The sequence below is a fragment of the Macaca thibetana genome, chromosome 13 (assembly GCF_024542745.1).
Source record: "Macaca thibetana thibetana isolate TM-01 chromosome 13, ASM2454274v1, whole genome shotgun sequence".
Lineage (NCBI taxonomy): Eukaryota > Metazoa > Chordata > Mammalia > Primates > Cercopithecidae > Macaca > Macaca thibetana.
The window spans coordinates 78,229,133-78,246,227 of record NC_065590.1 but is presented as its reverse complement, the minus strand read 5'-3'; the positions used below and the strand labels follow the sequence as shown (position 1 = coordinate 78,246,227).

General features: G+C 53.1%; 1 protein-coding gene across 1 annotated transcript in view; it reads left to right on the top strand.

Annotated features, from left to right (window-relative positions):
* The window catches only part of TOGARAM2 (TOG array regulator of axonemal microtubules 2), a 73,190-nt gene that overhangs the window by 21,703 nt on the left and 34,392 nt on the right, over positions 1-17,095 (top strand). Inside the window, 6 exon segments of the mRNA XM_050755230.1 lie at positions 780-991; positions 1,734-1,924; positions 9,547-9,593; positions 12,494-12,660; positions 15,410-15,560; positions 16,048-16,212. Coding sequence (XP_050611187.1) covers positions 780-991; positions 1,734-1,924; positions 9,547-9,593; positions 12,494-12,660; positions 15,410-15,560; positions 16,048-16,212 — 933 coding nt within the window.

Genomic DNA, 17,095 nt, shown 5'->3' with positions numbered 1-17,095 from the left:
GCGCCTGGCCTGACTTGGCTGTTTTGATGCAGTGGTTTTGATGAGGCCAGAACAAAAGTTAAAATGCTAGTCTTTTTTTTTTATTATTCCTCATCACCAATATTTGCAAAGATAACCCTGAGCTCTTGGCCCACCCCAGTGTTTCTTGCCCTGTGCCTTTGCCCGAGGCATGGCTGCTGGGTGAGGTGGGGTGGGGCACAGGGCGCTGGAATGTCTGGTGAGCACCTGAAACATTCAGAAAGGAGCTGGAAGTGTGGCGGCCTGTCTTAGACTACGTTAGCTGTGTCAAAACAGCTACGCCCCCACATCACTAGCCGAAAAGGAAGGGGGAGCAGAAGTAATTTACCAGCCCCTGTCATGTGCCACGTACTTGCCTAGCATCTTATAGAAGTGATGTCATTGAATCATCCCATTCCACAGAAGCGTAATGGGGTTCAGAAGACAGTGGCTTGCCCGAGGCCACATAGCTTCTACCCGCGACCAGGACCTGCCGTGTTTCCTCCTGATCTGGCACTGCTTTTATTTCCCTTCCTTCCCACGCTGCCTCTGAGTCCTAAATCCAGGACTCTTTCTGGAGACAGCACTTTCTGGAATGGCACAGACACTCAGAAGTGGCTGTTTGCTCAGTCTATCAGTGGTGGGGCTGGGGGCAGGTCTGGCCTCTCTCCTCACCATCCCAGTCCTTCCCAGGGCAGAAGGCCCCGTTGCTGGGGTCTGAATCCCCCCTCCACTCCCTGGTCTTCTGGGACTAACTGATTTCTCATCCCATCCCTGTACAGCCTCTCTGAATCCAGGGGGAGGCCCCCAAGGGGTTCCCCTGTGGAGCACCATCCCCCGAGCCACCTCTCAGAGGCTGCTGAGGGTGCCCAGGCCGATGCCTCCCATCCAGAGTATCCCCACCACCCCCGAGGCCAGTGGAGTCAAAGAGAAGGGCCTGGACCTGCCAGGGAACGTTCCGGGTCCTCACGAGTTGAGACCCGGTGCTCAGGAGGTAAGGCAGTTCGACTGCTGGGAGTCTGGTCCTCAGCTTCTTGTCCCCCTTCCTCCTGCCTTTCTTTCTAGCCTCCAACAACCCCTGACCCTATGTCCTTTGCATCCCTGGAGGTGTCTCGAGGTCTGCAGTGAGGATAGGGACAGCACTGGGAGAGGCTCAAGGCTCTGATTTCACCACCTCTCACAGCATCCCAAACCTCCATAGCTGGCCTGGGGGCTCTGGGTGGCTGTGCCAGAGCCTGCATGACCTTTGTCCTAGAACTGGTGGTCCCCTAGGCCTTCTCTAGTCTACATGTTCCAGAATTCCTCCTGCTTTCTGGCCCTCTCCATTTTAAGCAAGAGTGTGGCAAAGGATGCTGGGCTAGGACCCACATTTGGGCCTTGGTTTCTGCTCTGCCCCTCAGGGGCTGTGTGACCGTGGGCAAGTCACACCCCTCTTTGGGCCCCAGTTTGCACATGTATGAAAATAGTGGTTTATACCAGATGTGTTTGAAGGTCCTTCCAGTTCTGATGTTCTAGGATTTTTCTGAAATGAGAACAGAAAAACAAATAATAGTCACAAAAGGGCTTGCCAGTCTCCTCACCAGGAGTGGTAAGGAAGCAGTCAGCCTTCTGGGGGTCCTAGGGTGATGTGGCTAGAAACAGACAGCAGGCTCCATACTGTGTGAGGTGCCTGGGAGGTGAGCGTTCACCGTGGGCTGTTTCCATAGGCCAGACCCCTGTCCCGCCTCTGCTCCCAGGCACAGATCTCCAGGCAATACCTGCACTGCAATGATGAGAAGATACAGAAGTCCCTGGGGGGCATCGTGATCCCACCCATCCCAAAGGCCAGGCCGGTTGCAGCGGCTCCCTCCTGTGTGCCTGGCTCCCTGCCCAGCCCATTACCTCCAGGCCAGGGAGTCCTCACAGGCCTGAGGGCCCCACACCTGCGGTAAGAACTCTAAGTCAAGCCTTCCTTGCTGACTTCTCTCCCTCTGTCCCCCTGAGATCCACTGGGGGTCCTCATGGCCGACCCTCCATGGGGTTGAGTTCTTGGGGCACCAGGCAGGGAAAGGGCCGGGTGCTCCACCCATGAGCCACAGACCTGGGGAGGTCCCAGCATGGTTGCCAGGGCTTCTCTGCCTCTCGGCTCTGGCAGGCTGGGTCAATGGCATCACGGACAATGTCTCCAGCCTCTGTTTTCTCCCAGTGCCTTAGTGGATGAGGTTGCTGGAGAAATGAATAAAACACTAATTATTTTATCATATATATATAATTCTGAGACAGAGTCTCGCTCTGTCGCCCAGGCTGGAGTGCAGTGGTGCGATCTCAGCTCACTGCAACCTCCGCCTCTCGGGTTCAAGCGATTCTCCTGCCTCAGCCTCCTGAGTAACTGGGATTACAGGCACCCGCCACCATGCCCTGGTAATTTTTGTATTTTTAGTAGAGACAGGTTTCAGCATGTTGGCCAGGTTGGTCTCGAAACGCCTGACCTCAGGTGATCTGCCCTCCTCGGCCTCCCAAAGTGCTGGGATGACAGGTGTGAGCCACCATGCCCGGCCATGAATAAAACACTAATTATTTTAAAGCATGATATAGTTAATGGCAGCTCTTTGTAATTAAATATTTTCTTAATTGATGGATACTAAAAATACAACCAGTACCGTGTGTATGGGGGACAGTCCACAAACTTTTGGACTTGAAAAGGGGTCTTCATATCTTCCTCATATAAACAAGTGGGGAAGAGGATCTTTGTGTTGGTATAAATCGGGTTATGGTTTGTTAAGACAGACAGTGCTGTAGGTGGTCAGCAACATCCCCAGGGTCAGTCCAGAGTGATGTCAGAGCACGTGTGTGTGAGAGTGTTTGAGTGTGTCTGTGTGTGTGCATACCTGTATGAGTGCCTGCATGTATGTATGTGTGAGTGTATGTGTATGAGTGTGTATATGTGGATATATGTGTGAGTGCATGCATGCATGTGAGTGCAAGAGTATGTGTGTGTATGTGTATGTGTATGTGTGTGAGTGCATGCATGTGTGTGAGTGTACATGTCTGTGTTTGTGTGTGCATGAGTGCAAGAGTATGTGTCTGCATGTGTGAAGTATGTGTGCATGTATGTGTATGTGAGTGCATCTGTGTGGAGTGTGTATGTGTGTGCATGTGTGACTGCGTGTATGTGTATGTGCGTGTGAGTGCGTGTGTGCATGTGTATGTGAGTGCATGTGTGTGTGCCTGTGTGTGGGGTGTGTGCATGTGTGTATATGTGAGACAGTGTGTTGTGAGTGCATGTGTGTGGAGTGTATGTGCGTATGTGTGTGCATGTGTGTGTGCGGGGTGTGTATGTGTGCGTGTGTGTGAGACCGTGTGTGTGTGAGTGCGTTTGTGGAGTGTGTGTGAGCACGTGTGTGGGTGCATGTGTGTGGAGTGCATATGTGTGTGCATGTGTGTGTGTGTGAGAGCATGCATGTGCATGAGTGCGTGTGTGTGACGTGTGTGTGTGCGTGTGTGAGTGCATGTGTTTGTGTGTGTGACTACATGTGTTTGAAGTGTGTGGAGTGTATGTGTGTGCATGTTTGTGGAGTGTGTGCATGCGTGTGTATGTGTGAAAGCATGCGTGTGTGAGTGCATGTGTGTGCGTGTGTGTGCATGAGTGTGCATGTGTGTGCATGAGTGCATGTGTGTGGAGTGTGTGCATGTATGTGTGAATGCATGTGTGTCCATGTGTGAGTGCAAGTGCATGTGTGTGCATGTGTATGTGTGTGTGCATGTGTGCATGTGTATATGGGTGTGAGTGCTTGTGTGTGAGTGCATGTGAGTGCATGTGAGTGCGTGCGTGTGTGTGTGCATGCATGTGTCTTGTGAGTGCATGTGTGTGCATGTGTATGTGTGTGAGTGCATGTATGAGTGTGTGTGCATGCGTCTGCATGTGAGTGCATGTGTGTGAATGCATGTGTGTGAGTGCATGTGTGTGCATGTGTATGTGAGTGCATGTGTGTGCATGTGTGTGAGTGCATGCGTGTGCATGTGTATGTGTGTGACTGCATGTGTGTGAGTGCCTGTGTGTGCGTGTGTGTGAGTACATGTGTGTGAGTGCATGTGTGTATGTGTGTGAGTGCATGTGTGTGAGAGTGCATGTGTGTGCATATGTATGTGTGTGAGTGCATGTGTGTGAGAGTGCATGTGTGTGCATGTGTGTGTGAGAGTGCATGTGCGTGGAGTGTGTGTGCGTGTGCTCAGGGCCTATGGGCCTGGCTCCTTCAGTGCAGTCACAATCCAGTTCCTCCTGTGACTGCTTCCCTCCCGTTTCTTGGTGCCTGATGGCGGATTCTTCCATTTTTCTCACATTTCTTCATTTCCTCTGTCTCCCTGGTGCCTTCCCTCTGTGCACACACGTGTTCATGTCTTTCTCCGACCCTGTGGGGTATGGGGAGCCATCCGTGAACCTGCTTCTGGATTCGTATTCTCTATTCAGTTTTCACCATCAGCCTCCTCAGACAGCAGCTTGCTCCACTGACCTCTGCCTCCTCACCATTGGACACGTCCTCCCCTTTCTTACTCAGACGCTGGCCTCTTCCTCCCCTCGGAGCAGCCTTGTCTGTGTCTCTCATGACTCGCTGGCTCCAGACCTGTGACTTTTCCTCTTATCTCCTTACTCTTGACCTTTTTGCATCATTTAAACCATGGATGGCCCTTGAATTTTTCTTCTTTTTCTGCATCCTGACTCTACACCTGCTTCTCGACATTCCAGGCAGCTTCCTGTGTGCCCTCTTCCATTTCTGAGTTCTGCCATTCCCGAAATTGTTCCAGGGCTCTTTGCCCCCATCTCCTGTTTTCTTCTAGGGCCGTTGTGTGTGTCCAGGTCTTCCAGATGGTGGGATGTGGGTGAGTTCACATCTCCTGCTCTAGCCCTGGAACCATCCACAGTTCAGGCTACGTGTTTCCATCTTTCTGTTGGGCATCTCCAGTTTCTCCTGGCTGATGTGATCCATCACCAGAGGGAGAGACAGGGAGGCTGTGCTGCCATCATGGCAACAAGGACCACCTCGTGTTTCCCCAAACCACCCGCTCCCAAGACCTCATTGCTGTCAAGGTGCAGACCTTCTCCTTGGCCTTCAAGTCTCAGAGTCATCTTCGACCCTTGTTCCTAGTGCCTCCTGCTCCTAACACATTTCCATAGCCCCTCAAGTCTTTCTTAACAGCCATGAAAGCTCCACCCCCTTCTTGCCCCTGCCTTTCCCTCTTGGTTCACACTTCCGCCTCCTTCTTGACCTTCCCTAATAGTGCCTAACCTGTCTCCTTGCAGCCCTGTGCTTTCCATCCCCATCTTTCATTTTCCTGCTTCCCCCACCGCCTTGCACACTTCTTCCATGCACTTTGCCTGTATTGACATTCCTGATTGAACGAATGCAGGGTCCTTTGTGTCAAGGACCCAGGCGTATCATGCTGAGTCTCCTTGGCCTGACATTCATGGTCCATCCAGCCCACGACCCCACAGTTCCTCCCCGCTGCCCCCCAGTGCTGCTCTGCGGGGCCTTCCTACCCTTCCAGACCCTGAGGACCTATTACCATTTCACTCATCCATCCGTCCCTTTACGAGGGGTAATGGTGCTTCCCCTCATCCATCTCTGCACCCCCAACAGCCTCTCACCCCTTTCCCCACCCGTTCATTCCGTCTCTACTGTTCCATGTCTACCTACTCTCCCTTTAAAGGGTGGCAAGGAGGGGAAGTGGCCTTCTCTTCATTGTCCGCAGGCATCCAGCCCAGGAAGTGCCTCAGCCCCTCCCTTCCACTAAACAAAATAGGCAAATCTTGATTATTTAAATTTATTTTGTTTATTTTATTTGTTTTTTATTTTTTATTATTATTTTTTGAGATGGAGTCTCACTCTGTCACCCGGGCTGGAGTGCAGTGGCATGATCTTGGCTCACTGCAACCTCCGCCTCCTGGGTTCAAGCAATTCTTCTGTCTCAGCCTCCCGAGTAGCTGGGACTACAGGAGCATGCCACCATGCCTTTATAAATTTTGTAATTTTAGTAGAGATGTGGTTTCATCATATTGGTCAGGCTGGTCTTGAACTCCTAACCTTAGGTGATCTGCCCGCCTCGGCCTCCCAAAGTGCTGGGATTACAGGCATGAGCCACCACACTCAGCCAATTTTTTTTAAATTTTTTTTTTTTTTTTTTTTTTTTTTTTTTTTTGAGATGGAGTCTCGTTCTGTTACCCAGGCTGGAGTGCAGTGGCTTGATCTCTCCTCATTGTAACCTCCACCTCCCTGGTTCCAGTGATTCTCCTGCCTCAGCCTCCCGAGTAGCTGGGATTACAGGCACACACCACCAAAAATACAAAAAATCGCCTGGCTAATTTTTGTATTTTCAGTAGAGATGGGGTTTCACCATGTTGGCCAGGTTGGTCTCGAACTCCTGACCTCAGGTGATCTAACCACCTCGGCCTCCCAAAGTGCTGGGATTACAGGTGTAAGCCACCGCACCTGGCCCAGCCTACTTTATTTAAACCTCATTCTGTTCTTTAACCTGGAGCACCACAGGGCAGGGGCCATATGTCAAAAACCTCTGTGGCTTCCGTGGGGCCAGGATTGGTACCTGGCGTGGATTAGTTCCATAATAAATATCTGTCCTTTCCTGTCTAGTTGTGGCATGGATTTCTCTTTGTTGAAAATGTGGGGCTCTCTAGTCAATGGAGGGGATGGAGGCTGTATCACCATTTCACTCATCCGTCTGTCCATTTAAAAGCTGTTGGCTGGGTGCGGTGGCTCAAGCCTGTAATCCCAGCACTTTGGGAGGCCGAGATGGGCGGATCACGAGGTCAGGAGATCAAGACCATCCTGGCTAACACGATGAAACCCCGTCTCTACTAAAAAATACAAAAAACTAGCCGGGCGAGGTGGCGGGCGCCTGTAGTCCCAGCTACTCGGGAGGCTGAGGCAGGAGAATGGCATAAACCCGGGAGGCAGAGCTTGCAGTGAGCTGAGATCCGGCCACTGCACTCCAGCCTGGGCGACAGAGCGAGACTCCGTCTCACAAAAAAAAAAAAAAAAAAAAAAAAAAAAAAAAAAGCTGTTAAGCACTACTATGTGCCAGGCGCTATGAACTCAAAGCCAAATAGGCCATAATCTGTGTGCTCCAGGAGCTCATGAGAGATACCTCTCAGGAAGTCATCAAGGTGAAGTTCAGAGAGCTGGGTGTGTAGGCGAAGGCTGCCTGTCATGTTGGTGACCCAGGAGAAAGAGATCTGAATCACGCCAGGCAGACTTCTGAGGAAAGGGTGAGCGCACGCTTGTGAGATGGAGATGGAGGTGGAAGAGGGAGAGATGGAAGGAGGAGTGAGCCCCTGCGTCCTTGAGTGACAGCCTGCGGGGTGGGGTGAAGGGCCTGTGTGCCACCTGAGAGGTGGGAGCTTCATACTCCTGTGAGGAGGTGCCACCAAAGGCTTTCGGGTATGAACGTGGCATCTGCTGTGACTTAGAAAGGCCACGTTGGCAACCTCAGAGTGGCATGGACTGTGTAGATGGAGGTGGGGCTGCTGCAGGAATCCAGGGAGAAGGCCAAGGGTGCCTGAACAGGGCAGAGGCAGGGACTGTGTGGGGTGAGGATGCAGAGGTGGGGGTGGGGCGGGACGAATGGTAGGGCTAAGCCACCGGCTGGATGTGGGCTGACGATGGGGGAGCTGAGACCATGCCTGAGTTCCTGGCTTCAGCCGCTGGACAGATACCAGCACCCTTCCTGGAGACAGGGGATAGGAGAAGAGGCAGGTGCTGGGGACAGTGCTGAGGCCACTCTTGGACACACTTAGATGTTTGGGCTGGAGCAGGGAGGGGCTCTTGCTGGAAACGGGCTCTTGCTGCCCCTGCCCCGCCCACCTCATTGGGGCCTGAGGAGGAGCCGGAGCGGTGGTGGGTTTTCTGTGAGGTTCACAGAGGGTGCAGTGGGGCTGCCACGTGCAGGAAGGCAGGGTCCCTGATCGGTGTGGCCTGTCTTGGCCTCATTCCTTTCTGCTGAGGGGTCTCTAGAAAAGGGGAGGGCAAGAGGCTTCCCTAAGGTCCACAGCTTGAGAGAAGCTGAGCCAAGTCCTCTGAGGCCAAATCGCTTGCTCAGAGCAGGTGTGTGTGTGTTGTAGGGGGTGGGGTGGGGGCGAGGCTGCAGCTCAGGGCCCCAAGCCAAGGCATGAGCAGGATGAGGCCAGGCCTTGGAGAAGGGGGTGGCATCGGGGTTTTTGGCATCCTGTGCTCACCTCAGGCAGCCTGGGACCTCCATGAGCTCCTAGAAGCCAAGGGCAACCGTGTGGACTTTGACGCTCCACTTCCCTTCCCCACCTGCCTCCAATCCTGTTAGTGCTGTTGGGCAGTGATTGGGCAGTAGTGGGTTACAATGGCAAAGGCCTAGGGGATGGGCTCCCCAGGTCAGGGGTACCCTGGGGCATTCACTTACTATCTCCAGCCCACACAATCCCTCCCTGTGGGTCTAGACCCAAGAGGCTGGTCCTGGCCCTGGGAGCAATGGCAAGTCCCTGCTGATCTAGGCCCAGACTGAAGCTCTGCTCCTCCCATGGACCCAGGGTCCCCTGACCTCCACAGTCCCCAAAGATCAGGGTTCCCCTGGATCCAGGCAGGCACTGAGGTGGGCTGTCCTACCGCCTCTCCTCCAGCCTGGCCTGGACTGTGATCCTCTGAGGCCAGAGCATGGGATGTTATGTTCCTGTCCTGTTGCTGTGGCTTGTAACTCGTCATCCCCCCAGTGGGTCCTGATGTTCGCTGAGAGGGGAAAGCCATGTGGGATGCTGCAGGGCTGGTCTCCATGGGAACCTGAGCTCCCGGAGGGCAGGGAGTGTCATGTCTTATTGATGCTCCATTCCCAGTGTCTAGAATGGTGCTTGACACATAGTAGGTCTTCAGTAAATACCTGTTGAATAAGTAAATGGTGCTTCCAACTTAAGAAATTACAATTAAAACCAGTGCCAGGGATGCCACTGTTTTCCCTTCCTGTGGGTAACTGGGGTTGAACTTCTTGTACAAAACGGTGGTGACTTCCTGTCACAGCAAAGGGGGTCAACCCCCCCAGTCCCTGGGGGATGGGAGATGGGGGGATAGGGATTACAATCATGAGGAGTGGACTGTTTAGGGGTCACTGAGCTCTCACGGGGTTGGGGCAGCTTGGAGAACTTGAGCTCAGTGCTCTCTGAGCTGAGAGGCAGTTTACCCTTGTCTGCTGCAGCTGCTCTCAGTTCCACAGGCCCAAGCAGCGCAGCGGGAGGGTGGGGGCTTCCTTTAAGCCAGCAGTTTCCGTGTGGGTGTTGGCCTCCTGGGGAATGGGTGAGCTGCACTGCCAGGAAATGGGGCTGAACCTGGCCTGGTGGTCAGTTTGCCCTTGTGTTTGCAGAGGGAGCTGTATCTCCTGCAGCTTGAATCCTGGGCCAAGAGCCTCTGCAGAGATAACAGTGCCCTCCCCTCAGTCCCCCATCTTGGCCATTGTCCCATCCTGGAGCCACCCTGGGCTCCCCCAGCAGTGTCTGTGGCTGGCCGTCCCCCATGATGCTTTTCTCTCCCCCATTCTTTTAAGATTGGCTCGGGAGAGTGGGCCTCGGGAGAAGACCCCTGCATCTGTGGGTACGTATTTTCCATGCACACCTCCCTTTGTTATTTGACTCTCTGCATTCCTGCCCTCGGTCATGGAAACAGAATTAGGGCCAGAGGAGATCTGAGAGCTCTTGTGTCTGGGCCCTTCATTTCACAGCAGGAAGCTGAAGTCACCGGAGGTCTAACTGGAGGGTGGCAGCAGGCCCAGGCGAGGTGTGGAAGAGAAGTGACATTTATTGGCACCTGCTCTGGTACATCAGGTGTGTTGACATACACCAGTTTGTGCAGCTTGCCACGGCCTCGATAAGAGAGATGATGCTTGCCCTGTGTGACAGACGAGCTGGCACACGAAGGCTCTGTGAACAGGATGTTCTCCCTGGTCGCTGAGGCCCGTCAGGCTTGCAGTCAAGTTCCCATGGCTCTAAAGCTGGGGTCTTGACACATCAAGCAGCTGCCCCTTGCAGTGTGTTAAGCAAATAGAGAGAGTATTCCTCACCTAGAGAATGAGAAGGTAAACCAGAGTCCACAAACCTCAGCCAACCGGCCCCAGGAGCTTTAGCTGTCAGGGAATAGGGCCAGCACAGGATTGAGGCAAGGAGAGGGAACAGGGCAAGGTAGGAGGCCTTTAAAGAGGGAGGAAGGATCCTTCCTGGGTTGAACTCTATGGGGAGGTGGGACTGGTGGATGGAAGCTGAGCCTCTGCTGCAGGATTGGGGAGCAGCACACGCCGAGCCCAGGCCATGGTAGGGAAGATTTGGAGACAGCTGCTCTGCTGCCCGGGAGGAGGGGTGGCCTTCCCAGGACCAGCTTCCTGGCAGGTCACTCTGCTAATCAGCTCAGCTGGTGGGGCAGTTTGGGGAAGAGGGGTGGCTGTTGCCCAAGAGGCCCTGGGATCAAGACACAAAGCTGGGCCTGGCACAGAAACCTCTGCGGCAGCTGCTTCTCCCCGGCTCTCGGGCCAGGCTGCAGCAGGGCGAGCTCAGGCAGTCTGTGGCGAAATGCACTGGCACCCTGAGTGACCTTAAGAGCTAACCCAGAGGATGCTGGTGTGGGGGCTGGGCCAGGAGACCCCAGGCAGTAACCACTTCCTCCCCTGGCTCTCCAGCTTGCTGTTTGAGAACCAGGTCACCAGGGGGCTGTGGCAGGGGCAGGCTGCTCAGACAAGGCTTTCCAGGGCATACCTTTGGGGTGCAGGTGAAGAAATGACATAAAAAGTAGTTAAGTCCTTAAAGGGCTCTCTGCCCTCTGGCTGGCAGCTGGGCTGACACAGCTGGGCTGACACTGCCCTCTATGTGCAACATGCCTAGTACATGGTAGGGGCTCACAGGGTCTTGTCTGAAGCTGGGGGCTTCCTCACATCTGTGGCATTCCTGCAGTCCTTGCGCTGGCCGGATGGTGCCTACCACATGTGCCCTCTGCTCTGCCTCTTACCTCTGGGCAGATGAAGCTTCAAAGCCCCTCTTTCCCCTTGGCCCTTGATCCTTCTCCCTGCACCAAGCAGAGGAATCCTTTGCAGAAGACACGGGCTGGGCAGAGGACCCCGGTGACCTGGGAGCTCCGCAGGGGCCCCAGATGTAAGCTGTGTTTTCCAGCCTCAGGCAGCCTCAGCTGGTGGCCCCATCTCAGCAGACCCCTGCCTTCCAGGTTCACCCAAGGATGGTGAGCTCAAAACCCTCTGAGTGGCAGAAAATGAATGGACCTGTTTGAGCCCTGCCTTCATAATGAGAAATGTACCTTTAAAATCTGCTGATGGGGAAAATATGAATGACAAAGCAATACTGTGGATTTGATGCCATCAAGTGGAAGTGAATGGGTATTTTATCCATCCCAAGAGCATTCGAAGGTTACTGGCTGTAGTAGCATTCTCCAGAGGGATGGAACTAGTAGGATATATGTCTCTATATAAGGGAGTTTATTAGGGAGAATTGGCTCACACGATTACAAGGTGAAATCCCACAAGAGGCCGTCTGCAAGCTGAGGAAGAGAGAGGCTGGTAGTGGCTCAGTCAAAGTTCGAAAGCCTCAAACCAGAGACGCCAACAGGGCAGCCTTCAGTCTGTGACCAAAGGTCCGGGAGCCCCTGGCGTGCCACTGGTGCAAGTCCCAGAGTCCAAAGGCCAAAGAACCTGGAGTGTGATGTTCAAGGGCAGGAGGAGTAGAAGGAAGCGTCCAGCAGGGGAGAAAGCAGGCAGCCAGAAGACTCGGCAAGCAAGGTGATCCCACCTTCTTCCATCTGCTTTGTTCTAGCTGTGATGGTAGCTAGCAGCTGATTGGATGGTGCCCACCCACGTTGACGGTGGGTCCTCCTCTCCCAGTCCACTGGCTCAAATGTCAATCTCCTCTGGCAACACCTTCACAGACACACCCAGAAACAATACTTTACCAGCTATGTAGGCATCCAATCCAGACGGCACCTATTATTACCCATCACACCGGCTCTCAGCTTTCCCATCTGTAAAATGAGACTGGACTAGTGTTAGTTCTCTGGTCCTGGCAACTCTGCCCTTTCCTGCTGTGTCATGCTTTCAGGCAAGCCCACAATCATATGAAAGCATTGGTGGGCCCATTTTGTTTTTTCTTTTCCTTCCGTACAAGCCTCCCAGGACAGATACACTTATATTCTCAGGAAATGTCTTATATCTCCTGGATAACACATCTGGCCCTGTTTCCCACCCAGCCTCCCCCCACTCCCGCACCTATCTTGGAATAAAGTGTGCAGTGAATGAACGAATGGGGGGTGATGCTGGTCCACAGGTAGTCCGCCCCATGCCTGCCAGTGCTGCCCTGTACAGTAAACCTAACTCAGGTCTTGCTCCATCGAGGAAGAATTGAGGGTGCGGGGCTTAGCAGTAGAGTTGAGCAAGCCACAGGGTCAGTGAGCTCAGGAGGGTCCTGGGTGTTTCAGCTCCACTCCTGTTCTCAACCCCTCAGAGCCAAAACCTTTGGCCTCACCCATCAGAGACAGACCTGCCGCTGCCAAGAAGCCTGCCCTGCCTTTTTCTCAGTCTGCTCCCACGCTGACAGCCTTCTCCTTTGACCATGCCAAAGAAGCCTGCCCTTTGCTGAAAGAAGAGGACCGGAAGGAGATCAACACCAAGGTACCTGGGGAGCGGGAGGAGGAGGAAGTGGGGCTGGAGTGGACCGCAGGCTACATGAAGGCAAGCATCTGAAGTATTCAAGAGTGGGACCAGCCACAGAGCAGAGCAAGGAGAATCTGAGGCAGCCACCCAAGTACTAAAGGCCAGAACCTGCAGACGGGGTTAGGGTGGGGGCTGGAGAAAGGATAGGGGCTGGAAGTGGGGTGGGGACCTAGGTGCAGGGAAGACTACAGAGGGTTGCTGAGGGGTAGCAGGGAGGAAGGAAGGAGGACAGGGAGTTTGCACAGGGCTGAGGAGGAAGCCGGATGTGGGGGAGAGAGCAGGATGCCTTAGGTGAACTGGGCTGCGTGGTTTGAACTAATACCCAACATAGCAAATGAGAGGCAGCTGACTCAGGTCTGATCAGCCACGGGCTGTGCTCCACGGACTCACACTTCTCGGGTGGCCTTGGAAGGTGGTCATTTCCCTGGTTTGAACGAATTTAGTGAAGCTTGGGGAGTCACTGTAGTGAGGAGCCTGTGCTCATTCTTTGAAACAGAGAACATTCCAGGTCAAGAAGCATATCTTGAAGGCCTCCTGGGTGCGTATTCTCTGTTAGAGACTGGGTGGCTGTGTAAGTCATCACCACAGCCCTCCCACTGCAGAGAGGACCACAGAACATGAAACACAAACATTCAACCACAGAACATGAAACACAAACATTCAGTGCAGCGAAACGAGCTCATCCTCCACCCCGCTTCTGCGCTCCCTCCCGTGGCCACATCGTAGGCCTTGGCATTCTAAAGTGTGTCCCCACACCACCATGGTCTCAATTTCAAGCATCCCATTGGCTCACCACCCTCTCCTGTTGTTCTGCTCAATCCGGCTAATCCTTCAGTTCCAACACTTGTTCCCTCTCTGGTGTCAACGATATTCTCGTTGAAACGGGATCATTGCTATCAGCGTATCAGCTCTCTGTTACCGCTCTTATTTTAAGAAAGCAAAACAAAACCAAGACAAAATGATTGCTGCGTCTCTTTTCTCTCCCGAGTCCACGCCTAACAGGCATTAGTCCACACTCCCCACTGAAACTGCCCACGCTGGAGTCGCCAATGACCTTCATCTTCCCAAATGTAGCCACGGTTAGTCCTCGTCTACTTTGACCCCATCACAGCTTTTGACACGACTTGTGTCTCATCCTTGAATTCTCCAGCCAGGGATAGAGGCGAGGGGTGGCTCTTTTTTGGTCCTGACTACATGAAAGGCAGCTCCTTTCCAGCCCTTCTTGGCTGCTGCCTCCTCATCTCCCCCGCCTCTGGATGCTGGAACTCCCCCAGCGCTCAGCCCTCTGGCCTCTCATCTATTTATACTGACCTGCTAGATCCTCATCCAGTCCAGACATTAAGTACCATCTCTACGCTGAGGACTCCCACACCTCCCTCGCCAGCCTAGACCTTCCCTTGACCTCCAGACTAACATATTTAGCTGCTACTCAATACCTCTGCTTAAGTGCCTAATTATACTTCCAACTGACTGTGTCTAAAACTCAACCCTTGAACGCTCACCTCACAAAACCTCCTGTCTCCCCAGGGGACCCACTCAGCTCCAGCCTTCCAGTGGCTCAGGTCAACCATCTCGGGCATCCTTGGCTCCTCTCTTCCTCTCTTGCCCTGCACCTCATATATCAGTGAAGAAAGTGAGCTGCACCTTAGAAGCATGTTCAGAATCTGCCCACCCCACCACCCCCCATCGCCGTCCAAGCCCCGCCACCTCTTGACTGGATGTTCAGCTGCCTCCTAACCACTCTTCCTGCTTCCAGGGTGAGGCTAGCTGCAGACTCTTCCTGCTTCCAGGGTGAGGCTAGCTGCAGACTCTTCCTGCTTCCAGGGTGAGGCTAGCTGCAGACTCTTCCTGCTTCCAGGGTGAGGCTAGCTGCAGACTCTTCCTGCTTCCAGGGTGAGGCTAGCTGCAGACTCTTCCTGCTTCCAGGGTGAGGCTAGCTGCAGACTCTTCCTGTGCAGCAGTTGGCATGAGCCTCAGAGAAATGGAAGTCAGAACGTTCTGTGGATGTGGAAGATGTTATCATTGGGAAGGGTGAAGGGAACACAGGAAGTCTTGGTTCTATTTTGACAACTTACAAGTTGTTCTTGTGTCTTAAATGATTTCAAAATAAAAAATTATAAAAAACAACACTTAGAGACAGCCCCCAACAGTGGAAGTCAGATCATGTCACTCCTCTGCTCAAAACCTTAAACGGCTTCCTGTGTCCTTCAGAGGAGAAGCCCAGTCCTTTCCTTGACCCATGTGATGTGGATCCCGCCCAGTCTTGTGTCCTGTCACTTCTCTGACTCAGAGAGCTCAGCCAGTGTCCACCCCCCGACTGTCCCCAACCAGCCAAGCACACCTGGCCTCAGAGCTTTTGCACTCACTCCCTCTGCTTTGAACACTTCTAGAAATCTGTGGGGCTGGTCTCCTTCCTTTATTTCTGTCTCCACTTAAGCTTCACCTCCTCGGGGAGTCCCTCAGGACCTTCTAGGCTAAAAGCCACTGTCATCTCTGTCTCTTTTCTTTCAGCACATGCTGCCTGATATCAGCATTCGGCCTGTTTATTGTCTCTCCCCTACACCTCGAAGCTCTTAAGGTGCAAGGATTTGTCTTTTTTCTACACTTCCAGGACAGCAATGGGCACACAGGAGACATATTTTTGATGACTGAATGTTGGTGATTGAATGATTGGAGGTTAATAGAGTTTGCCTTGACCTTGTGCCAGATCCAAGTCACCATCTCCAAGTCTGCCCAGGAGAAGATGCGGCTGAAGCAGATGAAGGAGATGGAGCTGCTCCGGAGGCCGGAGGAGCCCAGGACAGAGCGGAAGCTCACTCCCCAGGGCCTGGGCTCCCGGAGAGCCTTCATGAAGGAAGGTACTGGGTGCCTGGTGTGGGATTTGCTCAGGCTGGGGGAGCTGAGTCCACTCTCTCATAGCCTGCTGATGGGCTCATTTTCTTTTTCAAAGTTTTTATTATTATTTATGTATTTATTTAGAGATGGGGCCTCGCTCTGTGGCCCAGGCTAAAGGGCGGTGACACAATCACAGCTCACCCCAGCCTCAAACTCTTGGGCTCAAGGGATCCTCCCGCCTCAGCCTCCCAGGTAGTGGGAAATATAGACATGTGCTACCATGCCTGGCTAATTTCTTTTACATTTTCTGTAGAGATGGGCATCTCCCTTTGTTGCCTAGGCTGGTCTTGAACTCCTAGCCTCAAGCCGTCCTCCTACCTCAGCCTCCCAACATGTTGGGGGTACTGGCATGAGCTACCGTGGCCAGCCATGGGCCCATTTGCAAAGGAGGACATTGAGGCCAGGGGAAAATAGACCTGCTTAGTCCTAGGACTTTCTCTGTGTCCACAGGCCTCCTTCCCCTCCGAGGCAGCGGGACCCTGTCTGTGCCCACTAGGCTGAGTGGCCCACGCAGAAACGATGTCAGCGTTATCCTGAGGAAGCAGGCCAGCCGGACCTCCCTGCCCAGCATTCCCGTCAGCCAGCAGGAGCCCCGCTTTGTCCGCCACGCCTCAGGTGGGCAGGCCCAACTGGCAGGCACATGTATCCCTCTGCCTATGCTGCCTCGGGATGCCCTGAGGCATGGCAAAGGTGACCTCGGCGGTTTTGCTTCCGCCCCTTGTCCATGTTAGACCAGGAGGCAGTCTGGGGTGGTGGCTGCCTTGCCAGAGAGAGAAACAGTGTCAGGGACTCATCATTGTCTACAGGCTGGGCTGGGGACCCAGGATATCACAACTGGAGTTGTGATGTGCCCAGCCTGTGTGACATGTCCTGGAGGAGTGACCAGTGCACCAGGGCCAAAGACACTAGACAACAGCCCCCAAGGAAGCAGCTGAGAACAGCAGAAACAGGATGAGAGGATTGGGGAAGACCTCAGTTTCTTTCCTGTTGCTTCGTAAAATGTCAGGGCTGGACAGCACTGGCTACAGACGGGAATCAGAGGGTCCAGAGCTTCTACCAGGGCACCTCAGGAATCATGCCTGGGACATGGGGACATTCTGTCCCCATTCTACCAGGGGAGTTTCTATTTTGCCTCTTTTTTTTTTTTTTTTTTTTTGTATACTGGGCATTCATGTGAGATTTCATTTGGAAAGATTTTGCTAGTGAAAAAAACTTAAAAACAGTCAGCTTGGTTCAGAGTGTCTTTAAGTGTGGGATGTGATGGTAAATGATCATAGACTAGAGCATAGACTAGATCATAGACATATAATTTCCATGCTATAAATAATGCCAGCTCACCTCCCTTTTCAATTCTCTTTCTATCCTTTCAATTGTCTTAAGTAGAAAGTCTGAATTTGGTGCCAGTCTTTAGCACCTCTCTTTTTATTTTTATTTTTTTATTTTTTATAAAGAAAAGAGGTTTTATTGGTTCGTAGTTCCACAGGCTATACAGGAACCA